Source organism: Falco naumanni, chromosome 8 (assembly GCF_017639655.2).
Source record: "Falco naumanni isolate bFalNau1 chromosome 8, bFalNau1.pat, whole genome shotgun sequence".
In the NCBI taxonomy this organism is placed as follows: Eukaryota; Metazoa; Chordata; class Aves; order Falconiformes; family Falconidae; genus Falco; species Falco naumanni.
Window position 1 is genome coordinate 27,006,934 of NC_054061.1, and position 27,504 is coordinate 27,034,437.

The 27,504-nt window shown below is 40.2% G+C and overlaps 1 protein-coding gene across 4 annotated transcripts in view; it reads right to left on the minus strand.

Annotated features, from left to right (window-relative positions):
- Positions 1 to 27,466, minus strand: part of KYNU (kynureninase) — a 59,874-nt gene extending 32,408 nt beyond the window's left edge. The window contains exons 1-8 of one of the 4 annotated variants that reach the window (XM_040603143.1): positions 27,333 to 27,466; positions 24,792 to 24,884; positions 22,486 to 22,675; positions 16,935 to 17,055; positions 9,956 to 10,038; positions 4,126 to 4,187; positions 2,642 to 2,713; positions 1,157 to 1,231 (exon numbers count right to left, since the gene is read on the minus strand). In XM_040603143.1, the coding sequence (XP_040459077.1) occupies positions 1,157 to 1,231; positions 2,642 to 2,713; positions 4,126 to 4,187; positions 9,956 to 10,038; positions 16,935 to 17,055; positions 22,486 to 22,654 (582 nt within the window). In that variant the 5' untranslated portion in view covers positions 22,655 to 22,675; positions 24,792 to 24,884; positions 27,333 to 27,466. The other 3 variants (XM_040603141.1, XM_040603142.1, XM_040603144.1) reach the window with 3 other exon arrangements.
- Between the last annotated feature and the right edge of the window lie 38 nt (positions 27,467 to 27,504).

The following is a 27,504-nucleotide window of genomic DNA, read 5'->3' on the forward strand; positions in this document are numbered from 1 at the left end:
AAAAAAAAAAAAAAAATCATTAGCAAATGTATCTTGAATGTGTCAGTTATGAAGAGTCTATTCACTTCTTATTCTAACATGTTCATACTCTTTAATATTTCAGACAGTTTTAATTTACAGTAAAAAAATCCCGGTGCAAACAGCATATATAATGATTTTTATGTGGCATCTGAAATTTGTGGCACCCATAAGACTTGAAAGTTGCCTATCAGTTTCACTCTGTACTTCCCTGATAAACTTCATATCCCACAGGAAGCTATTATAAACCTGCCATATTTATATTTCAAAAACAGCAAGTCCCACATCATCAGAAGTACAAAAATCCCCAAAACTGGGGTCATTAAATATAGAGGAATTTCAACCAAAAGGAAAAAAAATATCCTCATTCTTGATTCTTTATAGGAAAATTACTGCCCCATCCTCCTCCTGCCTTCCTAGCAAGGGATCATGTAAAACATACCACCACCTAGGGATCAATTAGGCAGTGAAAACCTAGAATTAAATTAGACTTGTTACTGAAAAGAGCTTGGGCAAGATTGTTGAATTGCAAGTAACTGTTATTATCTCAACAATCTTTGCAAATCTATCAAGCACTCAGGAATGGGCTCTTTACTCACAAGATGACTCAGATTTCAGAAGCAAAAGGTCACCATCAGTTTGTAGTTAGGTGGCAAAGTTCTTAATACTGCAAAAGTGAAGCAAGACAGGCTTTCAAATCCATCTGCATCCCATAGTACTCCAAGCAGACCTTTCCCTCTGTGCTGATACAGACACAGTAGTGGTTGTGTTGTAGTGATCTTTTAGCTCAGGACATTAAAAAGACGTTGAGGTTTCTCAATGAGCTACTATACTTTGCAGTTGTCTTGGGATGCCGTCAGTTTTTACAAACAGGAAAAATAGGGAAACTAACCTTGGTTTTGTTCTTCAAGGAAAAATAACTAGCTGAATCGGGCAATTATAAAAATGGGTGCTAAAACCCCAAAATATACACAGATACTGGCTGCACAACTCATAAATTTTCCCTAGAAGTATTTGCGGAAACAGATTGTAACTTCTGCAGGCAGACACTGGAATATTTGAGAATATACGACTGCTCTCATATGAAATATGCTTCCGCCCTTAGAGACAGCAAGCAGGACCGGTATTTCTCACCAACCTCCCGCGGCTGCACCAAAAGCATGCACTGCTCCACATCCAGCCCGTGAAGGCGAAGCTGGGACTCAACAGCGTACTAGGAGAGATTTCCACGCAGAGCACGTTAGCACAATTACACAATAAAACCACTAAAAGAAAAATGGTCAAACACATCAAAACTTCAGAAAAGGCATGCAGATGCCTTGCCTTTCAGTAAAATTAACGCTTGAAAGCCTAATCCAACTCCACTGAAAAACGTATAGATTTCCTTTGGTTTGGAAAAGATCAGAATTTAATTCACATCATTAGCCAGCAAGGGTAAAGCCAAAGTCTAACTCCTACAGATAAGTTCACAGAGCAGAACGAGGGTGGAAATGGGCTGGAAGGTGTGCTTTACCAGATGCCAGCAAGTAAAGCATCGATAACAGCTGAGGAGGAGATTGAACACCACCTCGCCAAGGGCCCTGGGCACCCACTTTGCTCAGTAGCATGTGCTGAATCACAGGCTGTCATGTATGCTCTGCTGTCAACACAGGTGGGCTTTGGCCAACACAGACATGCTGTCCCGTGCTGTTCCCACCTCTTCCATTTGCAGCACAGCTGGGAGGAAATGGGAGCTCTCAATTCTCAGGCTATCTTGAAAATCCTACCCCGCTGATTTTATCAATAAATAATGATTCTGGAGATGGCATAAAAATCCTTGAATAATAGTATAAAATAGTTGAAAACTACATAACAGGAACTGAAGTGATGGCAGTTGCCCAGGTTATTACTGAAGTGCTGTAGAAATTTAAGAAGACGGAGTCCAAGTGTACAAGTGGGCCTGGAACAAACATGAGATTAGTATGAACATTACTTAGAATAAAGGCAATTTGAGGTTTATACATCTTTGCCGCCATCTTCATTACAAATAAACCTCTTAGTAGCTCGAGTCATTTTTATCGCACCTCAGAGATCAAATTTGTTATCAATTTCCATGAGTTTACGGCGCTGATGATAAAGTAGCAGTGGGCCACAAACCCAAAGATTAATTTTCTCTAAGCTGTGATGCACAGGCTATTGTCTTCTATTTTATAGCAGACAAATTATGTTTGAACTAGTAATCTAAAGTGCTAAGAACAAACATTTCCATCTCTGTCTGGGGATATATAAGTGTTAATGTTGTGAGTTTGTATTGATTTGGTTTCATAAAGTAAAACAGCAACAAGAATTAATAAAACATTTACAACTTCAGTTGATTTAGGCCAGCAGTTTGCTCAATGTCTTTAAAAAGACTAATAAATCAATGTACTCATTCAATCTTTTCCTCTTGTAACATTTTTTATTTGAACAAAAGGAATAAAGTTACAACCTGTAAAATATGCTGAGCTCAAAAGCTTCTGACAGATTTTTTTTATTGTAATGTTACTTGGACAAGATGAGCTAATAAATATTCAAATCAGACTACTGATATTCTTTGGGAAAATATGATTAATAATACAAATACGGTGAAATATTAATTTCTTACATGGTCAGAGGGGAAGGCTTTGGCTTCTAGAAGAATTTTATAGCGTCTTGGAGTAGGCTTAAAGAAAGATAACTGTTAAGAAAAAAAAAAAAGTTGAAATGTATCTAAGCAGAGATGAGAGAGATGCTCCCAACATATAACTTAATAAAGACTGTTTCTCATGCAGACTACAGAGAATGCCCCAGAAATTACAAGTATTTCTTTGTCCGTATAACATTTATCGAAGTAGGAAAGCATTATAAAACTGTATTTCATATATCCATAACAAAGGCTACAAAAATCCAGCGGTGATAAGACTCGCACTTGCAGGAATCAATGGCAAAACTTCAACTGTGGCCAGGGAAGCTGGGATTTCACCGAGCTCCATCCCGCAAGCAAAAACAGCAGCTGAACTGTTGCAAACAGTGCAAAGGAATTGGATTTCTGTTCCCACCCTAAAACATCAGTTATCAAATCATCACCTCCTCTGAAACAAGCCTGACCGAAGGAGTAAGCTTTCTGTAAAAGACTCATCTCAGCACCTTTATGTGAACAGTCTTTCCTTCTCTGTTTCTTGCATGGAGACTAGCTGGGCTTGCCACCATGCTGAGGACTAGAAGACCTCAAAGACCTCCTGTTCATGCTAGCAGCAGTTGCACAAAGCTTAGCATGGACAGTGTACCCAAGCAGTTTGGCACAAATCTGCCAGCATTGCACCTATTCCAGGGCAGAGTAGCCAGGTAAATCAGCTTGTGCTTGGCCCCATCCTGCCCTGCTTCAGCTTTCTTACTTTAGCAAAGGCTGGAGACATGGTACAGAGCAGCAGATCTGGGTGATAAACCTTTTTGTGTGAACCACAGAAAGTGAACCTTCACACCTTCAGTTCAACTAAATCTTTGGGAATACTAGAGAAAAAGAGACAGGCTGTATGTAGCCACAGAGACCTGCACATAAGGAAATCCCATTTATGGCCACTATGTCATAAAAATTAAAATCAGATGCTTCACCACATTTTAGGCATATGTAACATAATTCATAATTATGATGTAAAACAGCATGATTCAAAATGCCATCTCTTGTGTGCAACTGCATTTTAAGCATTACTGAAAATGCAGCCTTGACTTGCTCACAAGTTAAGCTCTTGTTTCTTAAACTTTGAAATTGGGTGTGAAATTCCCATTTGAGAAGCTATTTGTAAAGGTTTCTTAAATAATAAGGTCTCCTCTCTGAGGACTGGCATGCAGCACATGTAAGAACAACTCACACTTCCCCTGCAGAGTCCTTGAAAATATTTCTTTGCCCAGCTTTTCTGCTTAATATTAAGTGGAGCCAAGTCTTGCACAAGCCAAAGCATCATTCAGGATGCAGCTCCCAAGGCTTAAGAAAAGTTGGGGTATCACCCAGTGCTGCCTTTGTGATATGCTCAGAAAACGTTTTGGTTACATTCACAAAGAAAGCAAAAAAAATACTTAACACGACATCAAATATACATTGTAAATACATACCAACTGGAGGTGCAAGTTAACAGTTAGCCCATTCATTAAGGCTAGCTCCTGTCTTTGGGCCCCTAGAATGACAAAAGGAAAAAAAAAAAAACAAACAATGAGTTGGGGGTTTTCTTTGTCATTTCAGAGAAATCTAGTACAGCCTTGAGAAAGCAAAAGTATGTTTTCAGTTAATGTCTCTCTAAAGGCTGGAAAGTAAACAAACGTTTGAGGTGTCATCCCAGTGCAGTAAAAAGATTTCTTGTCTGACTCACTACACCACACTGGCAGGAAAGTATTTATTTTTTCAGGTCAGCCACAGAAAACAAAAAAACCCAATGAAGTATTTCCATTTCCTGGCAAACCAATGGTAGATTTATTACCATTAATACCTCAGACAAAAATCAGGTCAGAAGACTATATGTAAAACAAGGCTTGCAGGCTTATTTTTGTCAGAAGTTTAGATGTAAAGCAAGTCCAAAAACACATTGAGGCAATTATCTATTGTAAGTGGTTGCTGTAATGTCAAGCTAGATCTCATTCCTAATAAAAATTAAAATAATTAAAAAAAAAAGCCACAAGAAAAACTGGCCTATGGAATATAACAAACCATTATTAATGTAGCAACTTAGCAAGAAGCCATACCCACATAGCTCCAAGGAGGCTCATAACAGATGCCTTTTGGCTATAGCTAATCATGGGCAGAGCTAATGGAGTAACAACTAATTGTTATTACAAAGCATTTAGTAACAAATTCTCAAACTCTTATCAACAACTGGTGAAAGGTTTTAGGCAGGATGAGGGACTGGCGTTGGGCGGGGCACCACCAAGATAGGGAGAAAATCAATTCCTGTTTGTTTCCATTTTGCCTGATGTCTGTTGAAAAGCAGCAATTCACCCTTGACATAAATCAGTGTTTTGAGAGTCTTCTTCAGCTGGAAGGTGGGCTCGTGTGCCTTGCCCTACTCATTGCCCCAGCAGCAGAGTTTGCCAAAGGTGGAAAAAGGTTTCAGACAGGGAGGGATGGAGGCACGTGTAAGCAGGCAAGGAGGGCAACAGCCACCCTAAAGATCGATAAAGAGGAAAGAAAAATATGATGTTGGGGTGAAAAGGGTAAGGGGAGCCACAAAAAATGGAGAAGTAGATCCTGGGTTTCTCCTGTCCCTGCCTTGGAAGGCACACAAAGTCCCAACCAAGACGGGGGAATGGCAGCAAGAGTACCGAGCCACTCCGACCATATCCCCCAGAGTTTAGGTTTGTGGAGTTACTACTTTGCCAGCCCAAGAAAGTGAGATAGACATGGGCTGAACTCAATACAGGCAAATATAGCCAAGAACATTGAAACCTATGATCAAGAAGGGTTTATTCATAAATCCCTGCCAAGAAGGTCTCAGCTTGTGCCACCACAGAAAAAGCCATTCTGACCAAAGTGTTCAAGGGCCTTTACTTGCATTGCCAAAATCTGCAAGTATTGGACAGAAAGACTTGCAAATAGCTGTGACTCCAGAGACATTGTGCAGGGGACAAGTTGGGGGGGGAAAGATGTCACAAATAAGTTCCCTCCTTCAGACACCAGGAACACCGTCAAGTTTGTGGGAAGGAATATGGGTAGACCTAGTTCTTCATAGGGAAAAATAAGCTCTTTTCCTCACTTAACTCCTCTGCTTTGCTTTCCTTTCTTCCCTCTGATAGCATTGCATCAGCAGGCTCCATGCTGCTGGAAGAGGTCACCTTGTGGCTGTTCTATTGCAGATACACAAGACAGCTAAAGAGAGTGATTGCAGCTCAAAACAGTATTATTTGCAGTCTTAATATTTCTATGGAACTCTTGAGGCTGAAAAAAGGGATAGCATCAAGAAACGATATTGTTCTTATTTCTCCCTCTGCTCCTTCCATGAAATCTCCAGCTTTCACAGCAAATTCTGCACGAGCAATACTCTGCCTGCTGTACCGTTTCCACATAAAACAAATGGTTAATCTGTAGATCACTTTTAGCTGCATGCTAGCATCCCAAATTAAATATGACACTACATTTGTCATGTAAGTCTTGGTCTTCCATAAATTATATATTTATTAAAAGCTTTCTATTATTGAATTTCATGCCCACAAAACCAAACCTCATCCGTGTCATTGGAAAACTGTTATCCTTTATAACCTGCACTGCATTTCGGAAAACAACCTTTCTATGATCCAATTAACCTATTACAATATTCAAAGACCCAGCACACAGGAGACAAAATTATGTTTGCTTTCTTTATTTCCTAACTTTATACCGTATCTCCAAGACAGGCTAAAACCTGTATGTTCTGCTTGATAAATCTCCTCTTTAATAAAAGGAAGCAGCATTTGCAAAGTACAACTTCAGAGACAATTATGATTGCGTTAGGCAGACGCTGCCATCCTTCTCATCCCTGACTGCAGTGGGAGCCTGCTCCTCACCAGAGTAAGTAAAAAGCATGCTGTAAAATGATTGAAAAAGGCGAAGGGCCCCAATTCTGAAAACATTTTGGTTATTTCAAATAATCCTTATCACTCAAAGTCACTACAAATCTGCTCGGCATTCAGTCTTCCCTCAACAGAGACCTGCCCAAGCGCATTGTGGAGCAGCAGCCACACAGTTAATCTTGTTCCATCAGAAGGTGATCCTGCCAAGGTTGTAATGTTTTAATAAGGTCTGGTAGGAGAAGCAGAGATTACCGTCACCACGTTATGCCACTCAGCGTGAGCATAGGAAAAAAGCTTTGGCCTCCATTGACCTTGACTCTGTATTTCACAATGTATTTACTACTGTAACTTTCATTGAACAAGAAAATGTGACTGCATTTAATAAGCAAGGTGTTACAGCACTATAAACCATTAAATGAACAAAGATATTTTACAGTCTTTAGGCTGCTCCTGAATAAATCTCACCAAATAATTTTTACATACTACTGCTACTTAGAGTGAGAAATGACCATTCTTGCTTCTCCTCCATAATATGTTAAATATTGAATAAAATAAAATAAAAAAAAAAGAGGTAGAATTCTTTTTATGTTCTTACATTAAATTCACTAAAAAAGGAAATTCAGAATTCACTCAACTCACACGTACTCGGTATTGCACCTTGCTGGAAAACAGTACTCAATCGTAAACACCACATTGGAAGAGAGCATTTTAACACATTTTTCATGTGTTTATTCTCTTAGCCCTTTCACTATTACCTACAATTTTAAAAATCAGAATCTATTACGATGCATCCATCATTTGGGAAGTATTAATTCATTTGTATTCTAAAAATCAGTCACTTAGGCCTAGGTCCTGAAAAAAACTATAAGGATGTTGTATAAATAAAATCCTGCTGGCATGCAAATCTGAGGGTCACAGCTGAGCCCACCACATTTTATACTTCAATTAAAGCCCCAAAAATTCAGGAGAACAAAATCCAAACTGACATGCCCTTTACTTTTGAGGAAAACAACAGGACTATGAAACACTTCTCAGTAAAGGATTTTAAAAACAGGGTGGGTGGTTTTCTTTTTTTAAGAAGTAGGTTAATGGTAGGGTGACCTCAGTCATAATTTTTATAGAAATTTTTATAGAAATATAGTCATATTTTTTATAGAAAACTTGAACATATTCATTTAAAATTAACAAAATTTAATAAGCAGTGTCATGGAGTTTGGAAAATAAAATTTAAAAAAGGAGACTGACAAGCTAGCAATTAGATGAAGTTGAAGCAAAGCTCTCGTTTCCGTCTCCTTACACCCAGAATACATCTCTTAGTTAAACAAATACCATGATACACACTGAGCTGGCAGCCTCTACCAGCCAGATGGCTAAGGGAAAAAAAAGCCCCGCCTGATTCCCTGCCTTCTGCTGTGACCCCTACCCTAAAGCCTCAGCCAAGCTGACCCCAGCACTGGCAGGGAGTGAGTGCCCAGCCCACCCCCCAGCCTGCAGGGGTCCTGGGGACCCACGTTTTGCAAACAGAGCAGTAGCAGGCATTCACAGAAGGCGATGCAGAGAAGTGTGATAACTCACATTCTTGAAGCTGCTCTTTGGAGGAATCTTGGCTCTCTCCTGGTTCTGTGAAGAGCATCAACAGTCTTACCTTGTTACTTTACTAATTCAGGTGCCTGAAAGTATGCTGTGTGACTGTTCTCTCATTCTCACAAGACATATTCTGCACCCTCCAATTAATTAAGTTCAAGATTTCCAATTTTAAAAGCCTCACTATGTACTGAGCTAGCTGTGCAACAAGTCACATTTCTCCACCTGCCTACAGCTTCCAAGTTATACCCTACTAGGACGAGAACATCCACTTGCCAGGAAAGATCGGTCAAACTAGATAGAGAAATTCCTAAATCAGCTGTGCTCAGCACTTCAGCACCCTCTGCCACTTTCTATTTTCATGGGTTTATGTTCTATGATAGTTAACAGATGAATATATCGAGCTTGCCCTTGAACATAATGGAAGCAAGAAAAGCAATTTCTTAGCATCCTGAGCAATACCAGGTGCTACGATAGCTACTTCCAAAATCAGAACAACTAATCGGCATTTTGGTTTTGTTTTCATTCTGCAGATAGGATTGCTCTGCACAGCCCAGTGACACCCAGTGTAGCCACACTCATGCGTATGTTATCGTAGTGCTTACATCATGGGTAGACCAACTACAACAATATTTGCTTATATTTGTTCTGCTCTAATAATAATGTCCAGTGTCCTACCTATTCAGAAACTTCATGAAGATGTCAGGAAGTGACTTTATTTATAAATATGTCAATGAACTTGTCATGAAACATTCCTTAATGTCTCTCTTTCCAGTTGTTCGGATCCATTTGCTTCTCTTGAAGGAGAAAACCTGTAACTTCCTCATTGAACACTTGTCTATAGCTGGAGGAGAAATGACAGGACAATAGCTAGTGTACAGTCAGTCAACTTAACCGTAACATTTTTCCTTAGTGATGGCACAAATGAAGACATGATAATTCAGTCAGTATTGACAGTTGCCTTCAACAGCTGAATTGAAATACTGGCCAATTCTCACTAAAATCTGCTAATCTAGCCTTGACGACAGCTGTAAGGGCTGGGGAGAAAAAAGGGTCTGTGAGACACCTTGCCAAGACAATTTCACTTCCCCCTTCCCACAGCAACAACTCCGAAGGAAATCCCAGTGAAAGATTATTTCAACAACTACACACAGGTTAGAGTAAGAGGCGATGGAGGAAATTTGCAATCACGCAGCCGACTGCTTTCATGGCTGGCAAACTCACCAGGAGAAGTCTCCAGGGCTCCTTCTCAATCTCTGGAACAACCAGAAGCATTTACTGCTAAGGTCCTGCAGCACTGCAGACTCCTCAAAGGGTACAGCAGGGTAATGGGAACTTACAAATAGCAGGTCCTGCCCCAATTATCTGCTTCATTGACATAAGCAGTTCTCAAATATGAGGCTGGATTTAGCGGCAGGGAAAGGAGGAAAAGCAGAAAATGTCTAGATGGAAATAATTTTTCAAAGGGGGAAAGTTCATTGGTTTACTTCTAGGAGAGAGACTGAGAATCTGTAATGCCAAGTGCCCTTTAAAAGGGCTTCACGTGTTAGACCAAGTGGTTTATGATGCTCCAAGAAACCCTTTGCCACAATTAGTTTCATGATATGCATATGCTCATATATTATCACACACATTCATCTCTTAAATCACTTGCGGTCTTAAAATTAAATGTTAGTCCATGCACAAAGCACTCAGAAAAACTACTATAAAACAAAAGAATGCAAGGAACTAAATTCTGGTCACATAGTTTTAAGACTTTCAGACTTAGAAGAAACTGCTTTTCGTTTCTAGAGAAAGATGTTTCCCCGCAGTTCACACCTACCAACCAGCTCAGCCATCAGGTCTAGGATGCACTCGTCTGCCAAAGCCCATGGGCGCTGACCATTGAAATGGCCATGAACACCTCTGAAAAGGAAAAGACAAACAATGAAAACATCTGCTGTTCCCTTTGGATCTGTCCTAAGAAACATACCCGATTTGGACATCCTACATTTGGAGGAGGGAGGAGCAGAAGACTCACCTAACTGAGCCCAGCACTTTTACCATGCCATTAAAGCTCATAGCAAGTGCAATGCATTTGTTGGTTTCTCACTGGTTTTCAGTTGCTTGAAAACTATTTATTTTGCCCACCCCACCCCCCCCCGAATTTATAGACATTAGCTTTTTCACAACTTACCTGGAAATGGCTGCATGGGTACCAGAATCCTCCGGGAACAGGCACAGTGGTGCCCAGTGCAGGATGGCACCCTACTAAGCCCAACCCACACCAACCACGTGGAGATCAGAGATCACCCTGCAGAGTTACTCCACCAGCATTTCTAGCTGACTGTTGTATGGTGCAGAGGATGGTAGACTTGAACACTGCCTTGCTCCCAGACCGAAATATTACTTGTCAGAAACAATTCCTAGCCTCCTGAATGGCCGGTCTGAGCTCGCCCTTCTGCATAAACCAGCAGGTACTTAATGGAGATGCAGGGGAGCACCTGCCCAAACCAAGCTGCTTGCTAATTTTTATTGCTTCTCTTCTCCCTGCCAAATTGTTCTAGATCTAAGTGCGCATAAAGCTTTTTGCTTTCACAAAGGTCATTAAAAAAATTTTATTTTGTGCACTGTTCCTGTCTACAGTGGATCACACGGTCACTTTAAACCTGAATGTGTCAAGGCTCTGAAGTGACAGATACGTACATTCAGTTCTGAATTAAGTGCTCTGAACTAATTTTTGCTTCAAATGTGACACAGAAGTAAACTTCTAAGGTAGCCACCATGCATATATAAATAAAAAGTTGAAAAGTTTCTTAAACATGCAGGATGTAGCATACAGATTTAAATGCAAATGAAGGCAGATTGAGAAAAGTAATAACAGTGCTAATCCAGGGGAACATTGCTCTGGGCTACCATCTCACACTGCATGATTTTCATATTTGCAGAGCACCACGGGGTACTTGTGGAGTCAGAAATACCAGGCTGCATGGGGCTGAGGCAAAAATGCTCTTTCAAAACAGGGACAAAGCCGTTAGAAACAGCGTAGAAAGCAAAAAAGAGCCCATAAAACTATGGTGAGAGAAAGGGGGGGGGGGGGGGGGGGGGGGGGTGAGGAACCAGAAAAAAAAAGAAAAAAAGCCACCCAAGTAATAAACCTTTTAAAGAAGCTAATAGCTCCACAATGTTCACTCAAAATCATGAGAGGACATCTGGCAGATCAAGACAGGAGAGAAGAGGGTGAATGACATGCTACCAGCTAGTCCTCCAGGCTTAAGGCTATGTAAAAGATTGGATCTCCCTATCCAGCTTGTACTTTCTCTTCTTAGGCAGAATTTCATTCTGTTTCCCACACAAATTACCTGGATATTTTATAGTCAGACCCCTTCTGATTGACTTGGGTCTACTTCACGCCTCCTAGGGATATTTCCAAAAGAACCACCATCTTAAAGAATAGAAAAAACTGCTGCAAAAAGCACCAATTATATTAACCATTTAATGCCTTTTATCCTTGCAAAACACCAATTACTTTTGGACTACTTTAGGTCAACAGCTAAAGGAGGGCCCAGGTACAAGTGAACATCACTTGCAAATAAAATAACCTACTTACATTCAACAGGTCCAGCCCCACGCAGGCAACAAGGAGGACCCCAACCCCTGTGTTGGATACGGTTGTGTACACTAGCTGACTGCTTTTCCCTGGTTTAGAATTGCTCTCTGATGAGACCTTGATCGCAGAAAGCGGGCAGTGTGAAATAGCACTCATTTACAAGAACATTTTATAGATGAGAAATAAAGGCAGTAGGTGGGTAGGGGTGAAAATGCAATAAGGGGCAGGATTAGTGCTGAAAGTTGCTGCCTTCTATTAGACTGTAATGCAGCTGCATTCCCTGAAGACAGTGGTATGTGTTTCACAAACAGCAAGACATTTATTGCTAATTTCCCTTCTTATTCTTAACTGTAATATAGTGATCAAGGGACTCTGGGGTAATACAGACTGTTAAAAAAAACAAAAAAAAACCCCCCCAAAAAAAAAACACACAAAGATTTTGAGTGGCTCCCAGCCCGAGGGGATCTGTATTTCTGAAAGAGGATAGTGAACATAATAAGATGGGAAAAAGAAGCCCTAACTACCTATGGGATTCTCTTTCATTAGCTTTCTCTGATTTTATAGCCATTAGTGTCCTTCTAATGGGAATTTACTGATGAAAGCACTTTCTACCAGCACACAGGACTAACAAAATTTCAGAATAAATTTCCAAGTTATCATGAAAACAGATATGAGGTTTTGGGCATAGGAATATTTTATTTTGAGAAAAAAACACGGAAATTTAAGTATATCAAAAGAGGGGAGAGCCAGCATTTATTATTATTCATATTATTATTATTATTACGGCACAGCTTACAGCTTGCCTCCCTCTTGATGGTGAATATAAATGCCAAGAGACAAAAATTATTGCCGCTAAAATGATAGTTAAAGGCATATTCTTGGACCCTTTTTTTATTTTAATCACATGAAACTCTGTAGCCTTTGCTGATGGCACAATACATCCTATTACACTTAGGTTGTAAAATTCTATGCTCTGCCTCAGAGAATTTATATCTCTGTATATTATGCCACCCCTCTCTCAGCTCTGGTAGGCACTGGGGGTAATAATCTTTAAGGACACAACTGCAGTGCTTCTGGCATTCCCCTCAGACACGGAGAGCCTACATCTCATTTTGTTTCTGCTGCACCCTAGGTAGAAAGAGAAATTTAAATTGAGGTACCCAAATTAATGAATACAAAACGTGGCCCATCAAATCATAAAGCATCATACAAACAGAACTATTTCTTAAACTACTGTGAGAGTTTCTCATTGTGCAAATTATTTTTTTGTCGGTTACCGTTTTATTTTCAATTTGGCACGGAATCACAATGCCACATTTTATTCGCTGAGGTCTGGTTGATTTAGAGCTCACTAGGGGAGCTAGAAACACATTTTCTGATATGATCCCAGGGTTTCAAAGGCGGTGAGAAAAGGGATTTAAATTAATTGCCAGCTTCAGGAATCTTCTGTGCTCATCCAAATCTTGTTCAAGTGGAAATTTCCTACTTGCTTCTTTGCCAAAAATGATGCAAGGTATTTAACGAGCCAATGCAGGCTCTTAAGTTTGACCATGGTTCCAAGCAAAGAAACAGCTAAAAGAAAGGAAGACCTATCCAAAGGAAAAGAACCATATGGGGCAGTAGATCGAAGGCCGAAACTAAAAAACCTGGGACATAAAAGCAGGCATTTACAGCTCTAACATATGACCTGCAGAAAGGCACAAGGCAGAGATGACTCCTGCCGGATGCCAGAGGTGGGTCTGCCAAGCAGAACACGATGGAGCCCCCCCAAGCCACAGTCCCTTTGGTGGGGCTGTTACATCTTGCAGGGTTAGTTCAGCACGTAGAAACGAAGGTTCTTCTGACTCACTGAAAATAATCTTCGCTGCTGCGGGTGTTGTTATAAAGCCTTCCACAGACTTAGAGGGTTTGTTTGTTATGTTCACGGCAGAAGCCTGTTGACAGACCACTTCAACGCTTGGAAGGACATATACATATTTTGTTTCCAGCCCAATATATTAATTTCTAGTTTACATTTACTGTGCCAGCATGTTACTTCAGGTAAGTGGCTCTTTTTTGCCTTGATGCTTTCCCCTTGGTATACCCAGAGAACAATCATTTTTCCTTGCAGTCTTCATTTTGCCCAGCTAAACGACTCTAATCCTCCAGGGTTCCATAGGTTCTCCACTCCCCTATCACCCTACCAGCCCTTTGCAAAAGCATAACAACTGGCTACGGCAGCCTCCCTTCTGTTTTAATAGTTCCACTTTAATGAGTTAGTCGGACGCGAGAGACATTGACCACTGCACTGAGTATGTTCACATGCAATTATGATTCTATAAAATACGTTAATTACTTCAACAGCTCTGGTGGAGGGGAAGGGAAAACAAGACACTGCAAAGCACCTATTGGCTTTTCTCCATCCAAACAAGTCACTTGAACTTTGTTAGATTTCAAAAATAAGTGGATTATTGGTTACTCTAGGCTAAGTGTTAAAGAGACAACTGTTCGTCCCTTTTTGGCCCTCATTCAATAAATCATGGATTTAGCTGAAATCAAAGCAGAAATAAAGATGGAGTCTCAAAGGCTCTTTTTTAATCCATACTAAGAACACCAGTGGCTTGGATTTGTAGTCTTTATATATTAACATTAAAAAAAAAAAAAAAGAGGAGTGAGGAATGTCGGAGGGAAAGAATACAGAATCAGAAAAGGTATATGGGGAGCAGATGTAAGAGAAGAAAGCTATAACTCACCATTTAATGTCAGAGGAGATAAAAAGGACAGTGTCACTATAAGAGGGAACACAACAAGAAATGCATGAAAAGGCCTCTTTCTCTCCAGGCCTTACTCTAATGAGTTGCCATCAACACACAGAGCTAAAGCTATGAGCTTTCCTGCCCTTGACCACAGCTACTGGGCAATCTTCCTTTTCACTCTTGCCATTAACTTTAAGCAGTGAAAACCATTTAAACAGACAAGTGTAGCAGCTATTTGAGATGAGCCCCAAGACAAGCAAACAGAAAATGCGATAAACCAATTTATAAGAAAGCCAGAATCTATATCATTGCTGACTTGAAGGATGTGCCTAATTTGCATGCCAGGTCTTAGATTGTAAGGTACTTATTTATCCAACCCACAACGACTAAATTCCATGCTGCCAACACACGAGGCATCAAACAGGCTTTGGATGGCAACAGCTTACTACCTTGGCCCAGATTTTACTAAGTTGACCTTGGTGAGTGGAATAAAAGTACCCATTTCAGCATCTCCAACCACCTAGTCCTTTGCAGCCCTCAGCACCTGATCCCACCCATCAGCTTCTTGAAGCATACTCATTGTAGCAAGAACATTGCTCTGTTCAAATGTAGCTTGACCTCACCCTGAATTTCTCACTTGTTTTAGGTACGTCTGTGATCGGCAGGATTTTGTTCTGTGTTTCTGTTGATTTTAGTTTGGGGAGGGCTTTGGAGTTTGTTTGGGGGTTTTTTCCTCTGTTTGTTTTTCCTTTTTTCAAACCTTTCTGATTTATTCTGGGTAAGGTAATTGGGGCCAAGCTGTATTTTTGGCAAACAGCCTTTCTAGATGCTCCCTCTCTTCTGATGGCTTGAAATCGTGTTCAGCCATATTTCTCACTTAGATACACCTACTGAAGGCATTTTTGATCTTCTGAAGAAACATGCTGCCTATTCTTTTCTTTCAGGTTTTTATAATCAACAAGAAAAAAAGAAAAACAACAACAAAAACATCCTTCACTGTAGAACAGACAAACATAAAACTGGAAGTAAACCAGTGGAAAGGTACAGTGAAGGAGCTGAAATATGTTTGCACTCGCAGTGCATCACTCTAACAGATAAGAGTGCTATCTGACTTTTACCTTTTGAAAGAGCTCAGCTGTTTCCCTGATAAAGTAGGATAATCATACAGAAATGGACAGGGTTGCAATTTTTTCAAATGACTGGAGAAACTGCAGTGCTGTGCTGAATGAATAACCAGGAGGAACGAGTGGTTCCCAAAGTTCACATTCAGTCCCATTCATTCTCAGCCTTCTTCTCTTATAAGGATACAAGCAATAAATAGGAAACAGTAAAACATTTTTATTAACCCACAGCATTCATATATTAACAAGTGAAAGAGCAGCTACAGGGTTTTCACATTTACATTGTGAAGCCTCCATCCAGACTGTTTCCAGTGAAACAAGGCTGCCCAGTTAGCAGAATTAGTTTTTCCCCTCCTGCCGCCCCATATTTCCTCTGCTCTCTCACCATGAAATCACATCTGTTCCACTCATATCCCGCACCCTATAAAAGTGTTCAGCTCTCTCCCAGCTCACTCACTCATCTGGATGTTATTTTCCTTTCCCGTCATCAGCTCCCTGGTTTTTACTTATCTTTTTCCTTACTTGTCCCTGCTCCAGCTGCTAAGGCAGGTGTTGGACACCTCAAAGCACAGACTCTCCATGGAAACAAAGTGAGTTTATATATATAAATAAAATAAAAAACCAACAGAGATTCTCCCCTATATTAAAGTTTCCCATTTGCTATGATGACAATGCCCCTATCCTGCACTGCTGAAACGCGTCCCTCTTTCGTCCTCCTGTCTCCCTCACACCAGATCTCTTCAGCAGAGCTCATTGCAATCCACTCCCAGCTCCTCACTGGGATGCTACTAAGACAGGAATACTTCTTTCTAAATAAAATGAACTTGTCAGGCAAAGACCTGGTTTAAGAGGAGCCAAAAACCTGCCAGCGCTGGCAGCAGCACCACCTGCGCTCCGTGCTATTTCAAGGGGAACTGCCCATTGCAAGGCCTGCAGGGTGAATCACATGCAGTTAAAAATGCTAATTAGAAAATCACTGGATCTGAAACTGAATCACGTTTACCAGCAAGGAGCAGTAACTAAATGAGATTGCACGTCTTGCGTATAAACACACATAGCAATTGGATGGGGCTGGTGAAACTCTGCAGGTTGTCCCGATGAGCCAAAGCAGAGCCACCATGCACAGCACAGGGTAGCACAGCTGGAAGTTTCTCTTTGCTTGTTTCACTGCTCATACCTTTAAAGGAGATATAAATAGTGCTAGGGAAACACTGAACATGTTTTACTCCTGGGCTGTAGTGGTTTTAACACACTGTTCTTCTATTCAAGCATTTCCAAGGCAGATCTTGAAATAAAGCAAAGTGCATAATAAAGCATCAAAAATAAAGCATCTCGCATACCCTGAGTCGTACTCACGTTCGAGCCCACTTGTCCAGTTCTTCGTCCAAGTAAGTTTTAACTTTTCTTGGCTGGAGCCCGAGAGAATTCCCAGCAAAGTATATACAGCTCTCCTCTCCGTTCACCAGGCTCAGATCAGCTGCAGAAGGAAACCACAGAGACACCGCACACATGGGAGTGAGCACAGGGGGGACAGCACTTGTGTACACACACGTGTGCTACCACCCGCAGCTCTGCCCATTCTGCATCTCCCTGGGACATCGTGCTCCCCACATGCCAACAGAAGCAGTGCACCTTGACTTTCCTCCCGGGACACCCCTCAGGCAACCCTGCAAAGAGATCCAAGGAGGAGGAAAACTGGGCAGTTTGCAAGCAGTTATTCCCCTCACTCTTGTAATTTTTGGCTGAGTCCATCTGTACCTATTCTGGACCTAACATGAGTTCATGCAGTGTTAAATCCCCAGGTCTCTGGGGTGTGTGGGAAGCAGCCGCTGGCACCAATTTTGTCAGGTCTGTAACCAAGGGTGAGTGAATAGGCAGCGGTTTCCTGACCAGGCTATCTACTTTTCTTCCCCCATCAATATATTCCTACCCTGAGTCGTGAAACTACTTGAATCATGCATTTAATAAAAGTCAAGACTAGGTAAATCTGTGTCCTTCATGTAAGTTCTCCCCGCCTGGTTAAATCGCTATTCAGAAAAATGTAGTCACTGCACAGAATATTTTAAGGCAGTCTCCAAAGTTCTTCTCTTGTCAGTATATATTGTGGGCTGCACTTCATGTTATCATCATCATCATCTGAGGAGGCATTCTATGTTGACAAATCCTTTTGATGATTAGAAGAAAAGCAAGGCGGTAGAAATTTATAAATAATAGCTCTAGTGAGGTTCTGAACAATCTAATTACCCCATGCCATCATCTATCAATCCAAACGCCGCATTTTTCTGTTATTTCTCACGTTAGAGATTCTTGGAGGGACAAGCGATGGTGACCTTCCAGAAGTAGTAAGTAATTTGCATTTGTCTATACCTATAATTACAATACTCCAAAAGCTAACATTACATTTATTTTTGGTAAACATAGTCAATAAACCTCAGAAGAAAGACTAAATGAATGAATATGTTAAGATACTTGTTCGAAACAATAAGATTGCTTTTCTGTTCTGAAAATTTTACGTAAGGGCTGTAGCTGTAGAAAAACAGATTAGATGCCTGGAAAAGGTCTCTTACTACCTTTTGCACTAACAATTATCAACTTCATTGAACTTCACCAGAAGCACATTTTTCAGAAGTATAGACAACTTAGGTAATTTCTTAATTAAAGCTTTAGAAGCTTTTTTTAAAAAAGCCTGTCAGAGGGCAATTTCAGCCTAATCTGTTTTACAGATACTAGGTCTGGTTTTTGTCTGTTCTAATTTAAATGAAAACAGAGAGGCATAAATATTATCCATGCTCCTAAATTGATTCTATTAACAGGTTTTTTTCTTATCAAGAAACACAATAATACTATCTCATTCAGAATAGAGAAGGATCTTTGCTCAAGAATTTGGAGCTCAGTCTCATTAATACTCTTTACACTCCAATCAAACATTAAAAAAGGGAAGGAATCACAAGCAAGTTAGCTTTTCTTGCACACAGCCCTTTCTGAATAGAAACACCTCTTGGGTTGGAGAGAGATAGCATTACCTCTTCAATAAAGTGTATTTTTCTACCTTTAAGCCTGTTACTTTGAATAGTTTTGTTGGTTTGGGGGGTTTTTTTTGGTCATGTTACCACCTCTATTGGACTGTATTCATTTCCTTTTCACAAAAAGTCATTTACTTCCCCCTCTCTGACATCATTAAAGGATTCATTTTGGATCACGTTTTGGTTCCCAATCTAGGCTTGTTTTTTGCAGCATCTTTGTCATTTAACAACTTCTTCTGACTTAACACACCATTGTGCTCCAGCATTTCCTTGATCACTGTGATATTCTTTACAGTAAAACATTTGCTTTCTTAAGACTAGCATATGCCTTTCCACAAATTAATCTACCCTCATTTCTCACAGCGAAGGCCCTTTTTATTTCTGCAGGAGCTGTGGCTGACATGCAATACATACTGAAATATTCAAATAAGAAATAAACACAACTGATGAAATAAAGGCTGATGCAGAAAAATCCCAGAAGTTAATTATTGAAATGTGTCCTTAGAGTAGCCTGGAAAAAAAACCCAACACATTAAGATCAATTAGAAACTTTCTAAACTATTCTCAAACCTACTTAGATTCATGCAAACCAGTCAGATCTAACAATGTACATTATATTTGCGTACTAAATATACCCATTCATCTACATTAGAAACATATTTCTATACCTTTTAAAGATCAAAAAAAGAGCAAGTTTATTTACAGAAATGTTCAGTTCAAACAAGAGGGAAAACCACAGTGACTTTATTAACCAGAAAGGAAAGACTAAATCTGCTTGCACATATCTGAGTCCTATCCCTTGTTGAAGGACGGAAGGTCACCTTTCTTACACCTTCCCACACACCTCTCCCAAGCCCTCTAAACAAAAAGCCAGATTTATACGATTAACCACTACCTTTAAGCATCTCCTCAGGGAATTATAGCTCCACACTTTCTCTCTGGGACATCTTTTTATTCCCAAGAAACCCCAGTGATGCTCTGTTCCTTTATAAAATGAAACACAAGCCACAGTCTTAATCAGATTAGTGATCTGGTGCCCGAGGGCCAACTGCAACCCAGCCATCCCAACCGCCTCCCCACAGTGCATGAAAAAGCATTACAGGGACCGCTATCAACTCAGAGAAAAGTCAGGAGATCCAAACATTGCTCTAAATCTCCTGCTGGCATCTTCTCCTATTTGCTCACCTGAGCCTCATCCCTCACGCTTGCACTTGAAAACCTCAAAGATTTGCCAGAGAGTTAATCTGCTAGTGGTTTCCATGTGATTGATATAACAAATAAACAGCTGTGGCATTGATTATAAATTGATAACTAAATTAAACTGTTATAACGACTTTCTAAATATTTTTTACGTACATCATCTTACAGTTGTCTCCTATGAATGTTCTCATCTGCTTCTTGTAAGGCTTCCTTTTAAAACCTCATTGTAATGTTTTATGTAAATATATAAAGACTGATGACTAATATCTGTAATGACATTTATCTTCAGAAGCATGTTATCTAGGATCCACTCCTGTCTCAGATAAATGTCAGGGGAGATCTGTCTCTATGGTATAGGCACACAATGTAAATATATATATATTTACACCCCTGTTGTTTTTCAGCAGGGAAGCTGTTCCTGATGACAGCTGAAGAACAGAAAAGAGAGACGGGGGAAAAGAAGAGGGGAAAAAATCTCAATTTGGGAACATAGGAATGATGGGTTCTGTGCGCTGTTCAACTGGTACTACTTTGTAGGCTGGTTATCTTCACTAAAACATATATATCCACACTCTCAGGACTACATATTATAGAAACCACAAGGGGTGGGGGGAAGAACAAAAGATAAAAACCCACACACACATCAGCTGCCTCTAGGTCTAAATATTACGGTAAGTGACAAAACAAACAATAATGGAGGTTGGAAAGGAAGCAATGAAAACTGTCACAGGGGTATCAAAACCTTTCTGTCCTTCTCAAAAGATTCTTTAATCTGAAGCTGCTGTGACATTGAACTGAAAAATGACCTTCCATACTCCTGAGACATCTGACACTGCAGTGGAAGGCACAGCTGCAACCAGGTGCCCTAACGGAGCTGGATTTCAATAGTGCAGCCAGATTAAGGGCAGCAGCGTAATGGCCATGTAAGCTGCCTTCCAGCATCTTTCCAGCTTTAGAGAGACATTTTGCAGCCACGTGGTGGAAGCTGAAGTGGCTTTGAGTACAAAATAGTCATACCCAAACAAACAGGTGGGGCTTAGGGAACCCTCTGAAGCAACCGGGGCTGGGGGAATATTACTTCTTGGCAGATGGGCTAACACCTCCTCCATGTGGAGGAAGCACCCAGTTTAAATATTTGTAAAGTATCCAGTTCTGCTCTGAATAATATAAATAGCAAAGCTCAAAGATTTAAATGTGGGGAGAGATAAGCCAATACCACCAGTGCATAAAGAAAGAAGATTTATCATCCTCGCGTCCTAAGGGCAGGAGTGGAATGCATTCCCGACATTCATCACTGCTCAGCAGGAAGATACTGAACGCAAAGATAGTTGAATACAAAGATGTCCAGGAATCCAGACAACTGATACCATTTGTTATCACGGATTCCTACTGGACATGATTTGGTGAATGTACCTGTAATTTCTCATGTATCATCAGTACTACTTTTTTTCAGAAAAAAAAAAAAATCTGCAGAAAATTTTATTTATTGGAAAGGTAATATATTTTGCAACAAATTTCTATGATTTTTTTTCTCTAATAGATGCTTTCTGCCAGAGCAGAAAAGAAGTGTGACTATACCTATATCTGTTCACCATAAGGAATATATAGGCCATTTCTTCAGCTCCCAGCGTGTGATGACCAGGGCCCATAGAGCAGGCACAGATTTTGCTCCCTATGCATTTGACACATGAGCTGAAAATAAACCCAGACAGGGCTTGGAAAGCAGGAGAAGAGCCCAGGAGAAAGCAGGAGAAGAGACCACTCTGCTTCCATATGTGGGTGCTCCCACAAGATTTCCCTGCATGATTTTGGCCAGATACAGCAGCAGTGACGAGTACAAAAAAGTGTCATGGAAATGTTTTGTACTTCCATTGGGCTGGCAATGCTAACCCAAAGCAAGTATTTCCCTCTCAGCTCACCAGCTTCCCCCTCACACGATTCCAGCCTCTGCACCCGGTCCTCTCCATGCCCAGGCATGCCACAGGCTCCTTAAAACAACCCACGGACCAGGAATCAGACACAAAAAAAAAAAATAAATTGAGAACCATTTTGCATGGCTACATGGAAGCCATGTGCACTTATCTATTTGTAGGCAATTCATGAGGAAAGTAGGAAAGATCTTCAAATAAAAGGTTTCATTATGAATTATTTGCTCAGATCAATTATTTGTTCTAAAGCACAGTCTTCCATTTGGCCTCAGGAAGAAAATAATCTCTTCCACCAGCAGTAAAGCATAAATGTTAATATAATATATGTACCGTCTCTTTCATTAACTAAAATAATTGTAACTAGATAGATAATACCAAACTATATTATACCAAGGAAGCAACTGCTCTGAACTATTGTAAGCGACATTGCCTTTTCAAACCATTAGATAGAAATGCTTCTGCCTATAATTTTCAATCAGTCACTATATTGTTCAAAGCAGCTGACTGACAGCATAAGCACCGTGTAAGTACTGTATCCTAGCATTTTATTCAGGATGGGAATGAAAGCATAAAGCTTTTGGTGCTAGAATAAGTTGATGGATTGATTTAGCAACACCCGGGACATACTGTGCTCGGATATGACTGCAATTGCTCAATTATCTTATAAGTGACAATGATTTCCAAAGATTTGTGATAAACACATGCAGAAGATCTGAAGCCCCACCCTTGCCCCCGCACTATAATTATAATTCTCACTTGGAGGCAGATCCTTGACTTTGGGGATACAGAAACATTCACGAAGATGCTTTAACTCATCTTCTTCATCTAAGCGGAAAGCAAGTTTCTTGTCTGTGGGACTGCAGCCCAGCCGCAAGGCAATTTGCTCTAAAACAGTTGCTGGTAACACAGAAGAACATGGATCCATTTTCAGGTCATGCAGTTTCACCTTAAAATGAAAACACCACAGTTTAGCTTCTGCAGTACGCACATCCACAAGCCGCAATAAACAGCCACTGAAGCTGCAGCATTCGAGACCCAAACTTACTTGATTTAAAGCTTTTTAAAAGTATTTGAATGGAATAGTAAAACTGATCAATTCAAGTATTTCTAAGGCAACATATTGCTGTAGCCCCAAAGGCTTCCCCTCTCACCCCCACCCAATGCTCTTCCCTTTTTAAGCTCTATCAGCAGCTTCTAAGTTCTCCCACCAGAGCGACAGCAGTTACAGATGCTGAAGTGTCATTCACAATTTTGAGATCTTAGGGCCAGAGGCAGCATTATTGTTTCTGCAGCCTGTGCTCCTAAAAATAGCAGGTGCACGGCTACGCTGGCGTTGTTGCCAGGCTGTGCAATGTTCAGCCTCTTTCCGCTTTCCTGCCTTAAAAATAGGAGGGGGTGTTTGTGCACAGCCACGCTCACAAATGAGGGCAGAGCAGGCGGGGGACAGATGGCAGACAAAGGTATCGTTAGAAATGTAGCTTTCAAGACCAGGACCTTGAATTAATATTTTCATCCTGGTGGTTTAGCTCCATCGGTCCTAGGGAAGGAGAGGAGCTCCAGTCAAGCTGCAGACGTGGCAGACCATAGTTTCTAACAAAATATCCAAAACTGGAAATGCAAAATTTATAAGCTCATTGATTTTGATAAGAAAAATGGTTCTGTAATGGCAGCGCTCAGAGGCACCCTGACACCATTATGTTCAAGATGGCATTTGTGCGCTTGGCTTTACAGATCTATTGGCAAAGACAATTTATGACATGGACTCTGTACTTCAGGGCAAAACTTTGCTGGTGCTCCCTGCTGCGCTCTGTTGCAGAAGGCAGTTGAGGGGCTCGCTGAGGTGCTTGGTGCTTGCCCCAGTTTAGGGAACTGCAGTGTCAGACCACACAATATTCTCTGCCCTTTTAACATCCCCAAGAGTTTTTAGTGCAGCAAAAAAACTCTAGGGGATATGCTGAAATAGGACAGATTATCACTTAATATGCAACATAAAGCCACCAGAAAATATAGCTTTTTCTCTCTGTTTGAGAAAGAAAATTTTATAAATACATATCCTCCACAAGTACCAGCTCCCTTTCCTTAAAACCGATAATAAACTATTCAGTTATCCGGCTACAAGCTGTGGATAAAAAGAACAACAGACAATGATACGGGTTGCAGTCAGCTGAGCGTTACATTCACTGTCACTTAACCTAGCTTGGGCTTCTGAGACTCAGTGGGATGGTATATTCAAAATTACAGATTTATTTTTTTTTAATTAGAACCCTAATGATACATTTCTCTTGATTCTTTTCACTACAAATACATAAATGCATATGAGGTATTTTACCAAATGTTTGTGCCAGCCCCTGAACACCATCCAGAAGAACTTTGTCAACACATATGGGAAGGACAACAGTCAGTGTTTAAATATAAACTCCTAAACAGCACAGCCTCATTAGTGCAAATTAATCCAAACCTGCTTATACTCTAGCCAAATGGCCAGCATGATGCTAGTTACCTGGTTTAATCTGCTATCATTTAGTTTATGATAAGAACATTATCTTTTCCCCCCTCCAGACTTGATACCTTACACAGTAGCAATTTTTCCTCTCCCACCAGCGTGCAGAGTTAAAAAAGAAAGAACAAAAACAAAGCAAACAAACAAAAAACCCCTAAAACAGTAGAGCTCTTTAAGACAGCAGTTTTCATTTAGCTAACATTCACCCTCTCCTGGGAGGTATTGGAGATACCCAGGTTTTGTGCTCTCTCCACACAGATTGTTCACACCTCCTTATTGTCACCAAATTTATCATTCTCCCTCATTCATTCTAATCAACCCTTAGCTGGTAAAAAAGAAAATGGTAAAAATGGCTGAAAAAAAGTTGTTTGATCATCTTGGTTCTCAGAGTCCTTTTCAAGGTTAGGAGGCAGAGGGCTACACCTAGGCAAGGAGCTGCACATGATGCTGAAGTGGCTGAGCTGGCTGGATTCAATACCCCCAAACAGCCACCTCCCGAAGAGCTGCCACCCCACTGAAAGCCCTGCAGAAGGTGAGAGCAGGCTCGCTGTTCCCCAAGAACCACTTCTCAGCACCTCTACAGCTGAAGAGCAGATCAAGAGCTCTTCTTTGCCAGCTCCCCTGCTGCAGTGTTGGTAACAACACATGTGCTCTCCTGCAGGTGAGGAGTATTGACCTTCTGGACCTTATTCAGCAGACATGAGGGAGGACGGTCTAGAGATCTCCATTTCCTCCAGTAGATGTTAAACATCCAGAAAAACAAGCTAGGTTCATGGACACCATGGCCATCACTAATACAGGCACCTCGTTATAACCTAAAGACACTGGAGGGTAACTTAAATTTCACTTCTCCAAATTACAAAAGTTAAGAACCCGTGGGCTGATTTGGTAAATCAGGGTTTATTTTCAAGCAATACTAGGATCAGCTCTTGGAAAGTAAAACTACTCTTTGTTTGCAAAGGCTTATTTCATTGATTTATAACACTAGCATGGCTGTCTGGATCCCATACTGTTATCAAAGCACGTCCACTCACAAAAATCTAGTCCTCTGTTTTAAATAATGAGTATTTAAAGCAATTTATGGAAACCATCCTTGGAGAAGGGGCTAGGAATCAGGTCTCCCTGGTGTCTTGATCCAGATAAAGGACTCCACAGTAGTCTATGTAGTCTTTTCTATAGTCTTCTTGCCACTCAAGTTAATGATTGGATTTAATTATTTTTTTTTTCTTTTGTTCCCCAATGACATAGCTCCTGAATTAAGGGAAAGAGCCTTTTAATCTCTCTAAACATGACTCACTTAAGCTAGGGATATTTTTTCAGTGATGCTCAGCTCCCCAGGTCCCTAGGATGGGGACTGTGCAGGGTTGGTATTGTTGTCACCTACATCCTCTCCTAGATACAGCCTATGAAGAACGTTTGGGAGCCTCTAGTGTTTATCTCCTGGGACCCACACAGGCAATGCCATAAATTAGAGGTGAATTTGCTGATCAGGAGATGGATGATAAGGGTGCTTGAAGAACAGTTTGATTTTATACACCAAATCCCCCTCGTCTGGTCTGTAGGTTCTCTGCTTTACACCACGTGAACACAGCACAGCATCCTACCATTTGTCTTACTAGTCACCATTTTTCAGTAAGGAAACACAGTCATTACAGTGGATTAATGGTTATCATATTCCAGGTCATCTGCTGACCTGTCTGGAAAGCATAGGTGGGTTTTGTTTCCATTTGAGGCCTGACCCAAAACTCACTGAAGTCAATAGGTGTCTCTATTACAGAGAAAGATTTCTGGATCAGCCTTTTGGTTTCCTGTCACTGCTGTACTTTGCTGCATCTGATCAATGACTTGCGTTTATTGTGATTCTTATTTATATTAAATTTTGACAGCAAATATGAGATCAAATAGAAAGATCTAAAAGCTAAAAATGATTAAGTGCTCAGAGGTATCTGATTTAATACAAACATTATGAAATAAGATAAAACTACTAAAATAAAATCAATCAAAATCCTATTGAGGAATGAAATCCCAAAGATCCAAATCTAAGACCAGAATAAGAAAGTACTTTTGTCCTTTGAATGGGAATTAGGTTTCATAGAGAGGAATCGCAGAACTGGTTGAATTATTTTTTTCTTTTTACTCTGAGTGACAGTATTGCATTTTCTAATTGCTGCAGAATAAAGTCCCATGCAATCATTTAGAATAGTTCACAAGTCATTTGTTGTTTTCTACATGCAGAGCAAATACATTAGTATAAGAACGACACAACTTTATTCCATGCAATTAACTTAACCAAAAACTACATTCTGTATCCTTTTCCTCAAATTAAAATTCAGACACATCAGTGCCAAATGTAATTCCCACTTTGATAAATGTTATTCCTTATCAGTTGTTTTTTTTCATACAACATCGAGTTAAAGTAATCAATATTTGAAGAGAAACAACTTGCCTCCACCACGTACATAGAAAAAGAAGGTGTTTTCTTCTTCCTTTCTTTGAAACTTTATTACAGTTTTTGACTTAAAACATATAGATGACATGAAGTCAGCATATTATTTATTGAATTTTTTTTACTCTTTGCTCTTCTGACTTTTCCACAGAATTTGCCTGTACTGCATACTGATACAATGTAAAGAACTCACCAATGACCGTTGGCAATCTTTCATTTTCCAAAAGAGCACATGCAACTTAATTTAAGAAAACAGTCCTTATTACATATTTTATCAGCACAGATATTAGTTCCGCTACTTCATCTCCCATTTTACAACTATAAAAGACAATGGATGAGAATTAGTCAGACACAAGTGACGCGAATGTCTGGGTAATTATTTCTGTTTTGTCCTTTATGCATAATTTACTGACTAAATAGAAAAGAAAAAAAAAAAAAGGTGAATATTAGCAAGACATCTTATCAAACTTACACAGGAAGGTCCATTAGGCTTAATTATAAGAATGATAATTGGTCCTATTTTTAGATCCACCTTATGACACTTTTAGAGATCTACCCTCTGTCTACAACTGTATCTTCATGTCTTTATCAAAAGAACTGTAAAGTCCCTTTGCCCCCCTTAAACATTTTGTTTAAGTATTCCAAGATGTTACTCACAGTCTTTCTACCCAGCATAGTGCTGACAGGCATACAATGAATCCCTACTTAAAAAGTTGTATCGATATCCTCAGAGAAAAAGAGTTTATCATGCAAACAGCATGTCCTGCACTTTCTGCCCTCCAATAGCTGTTTACCAGGTTGCTAAACACAGCTCAGCCCACAGACCTTT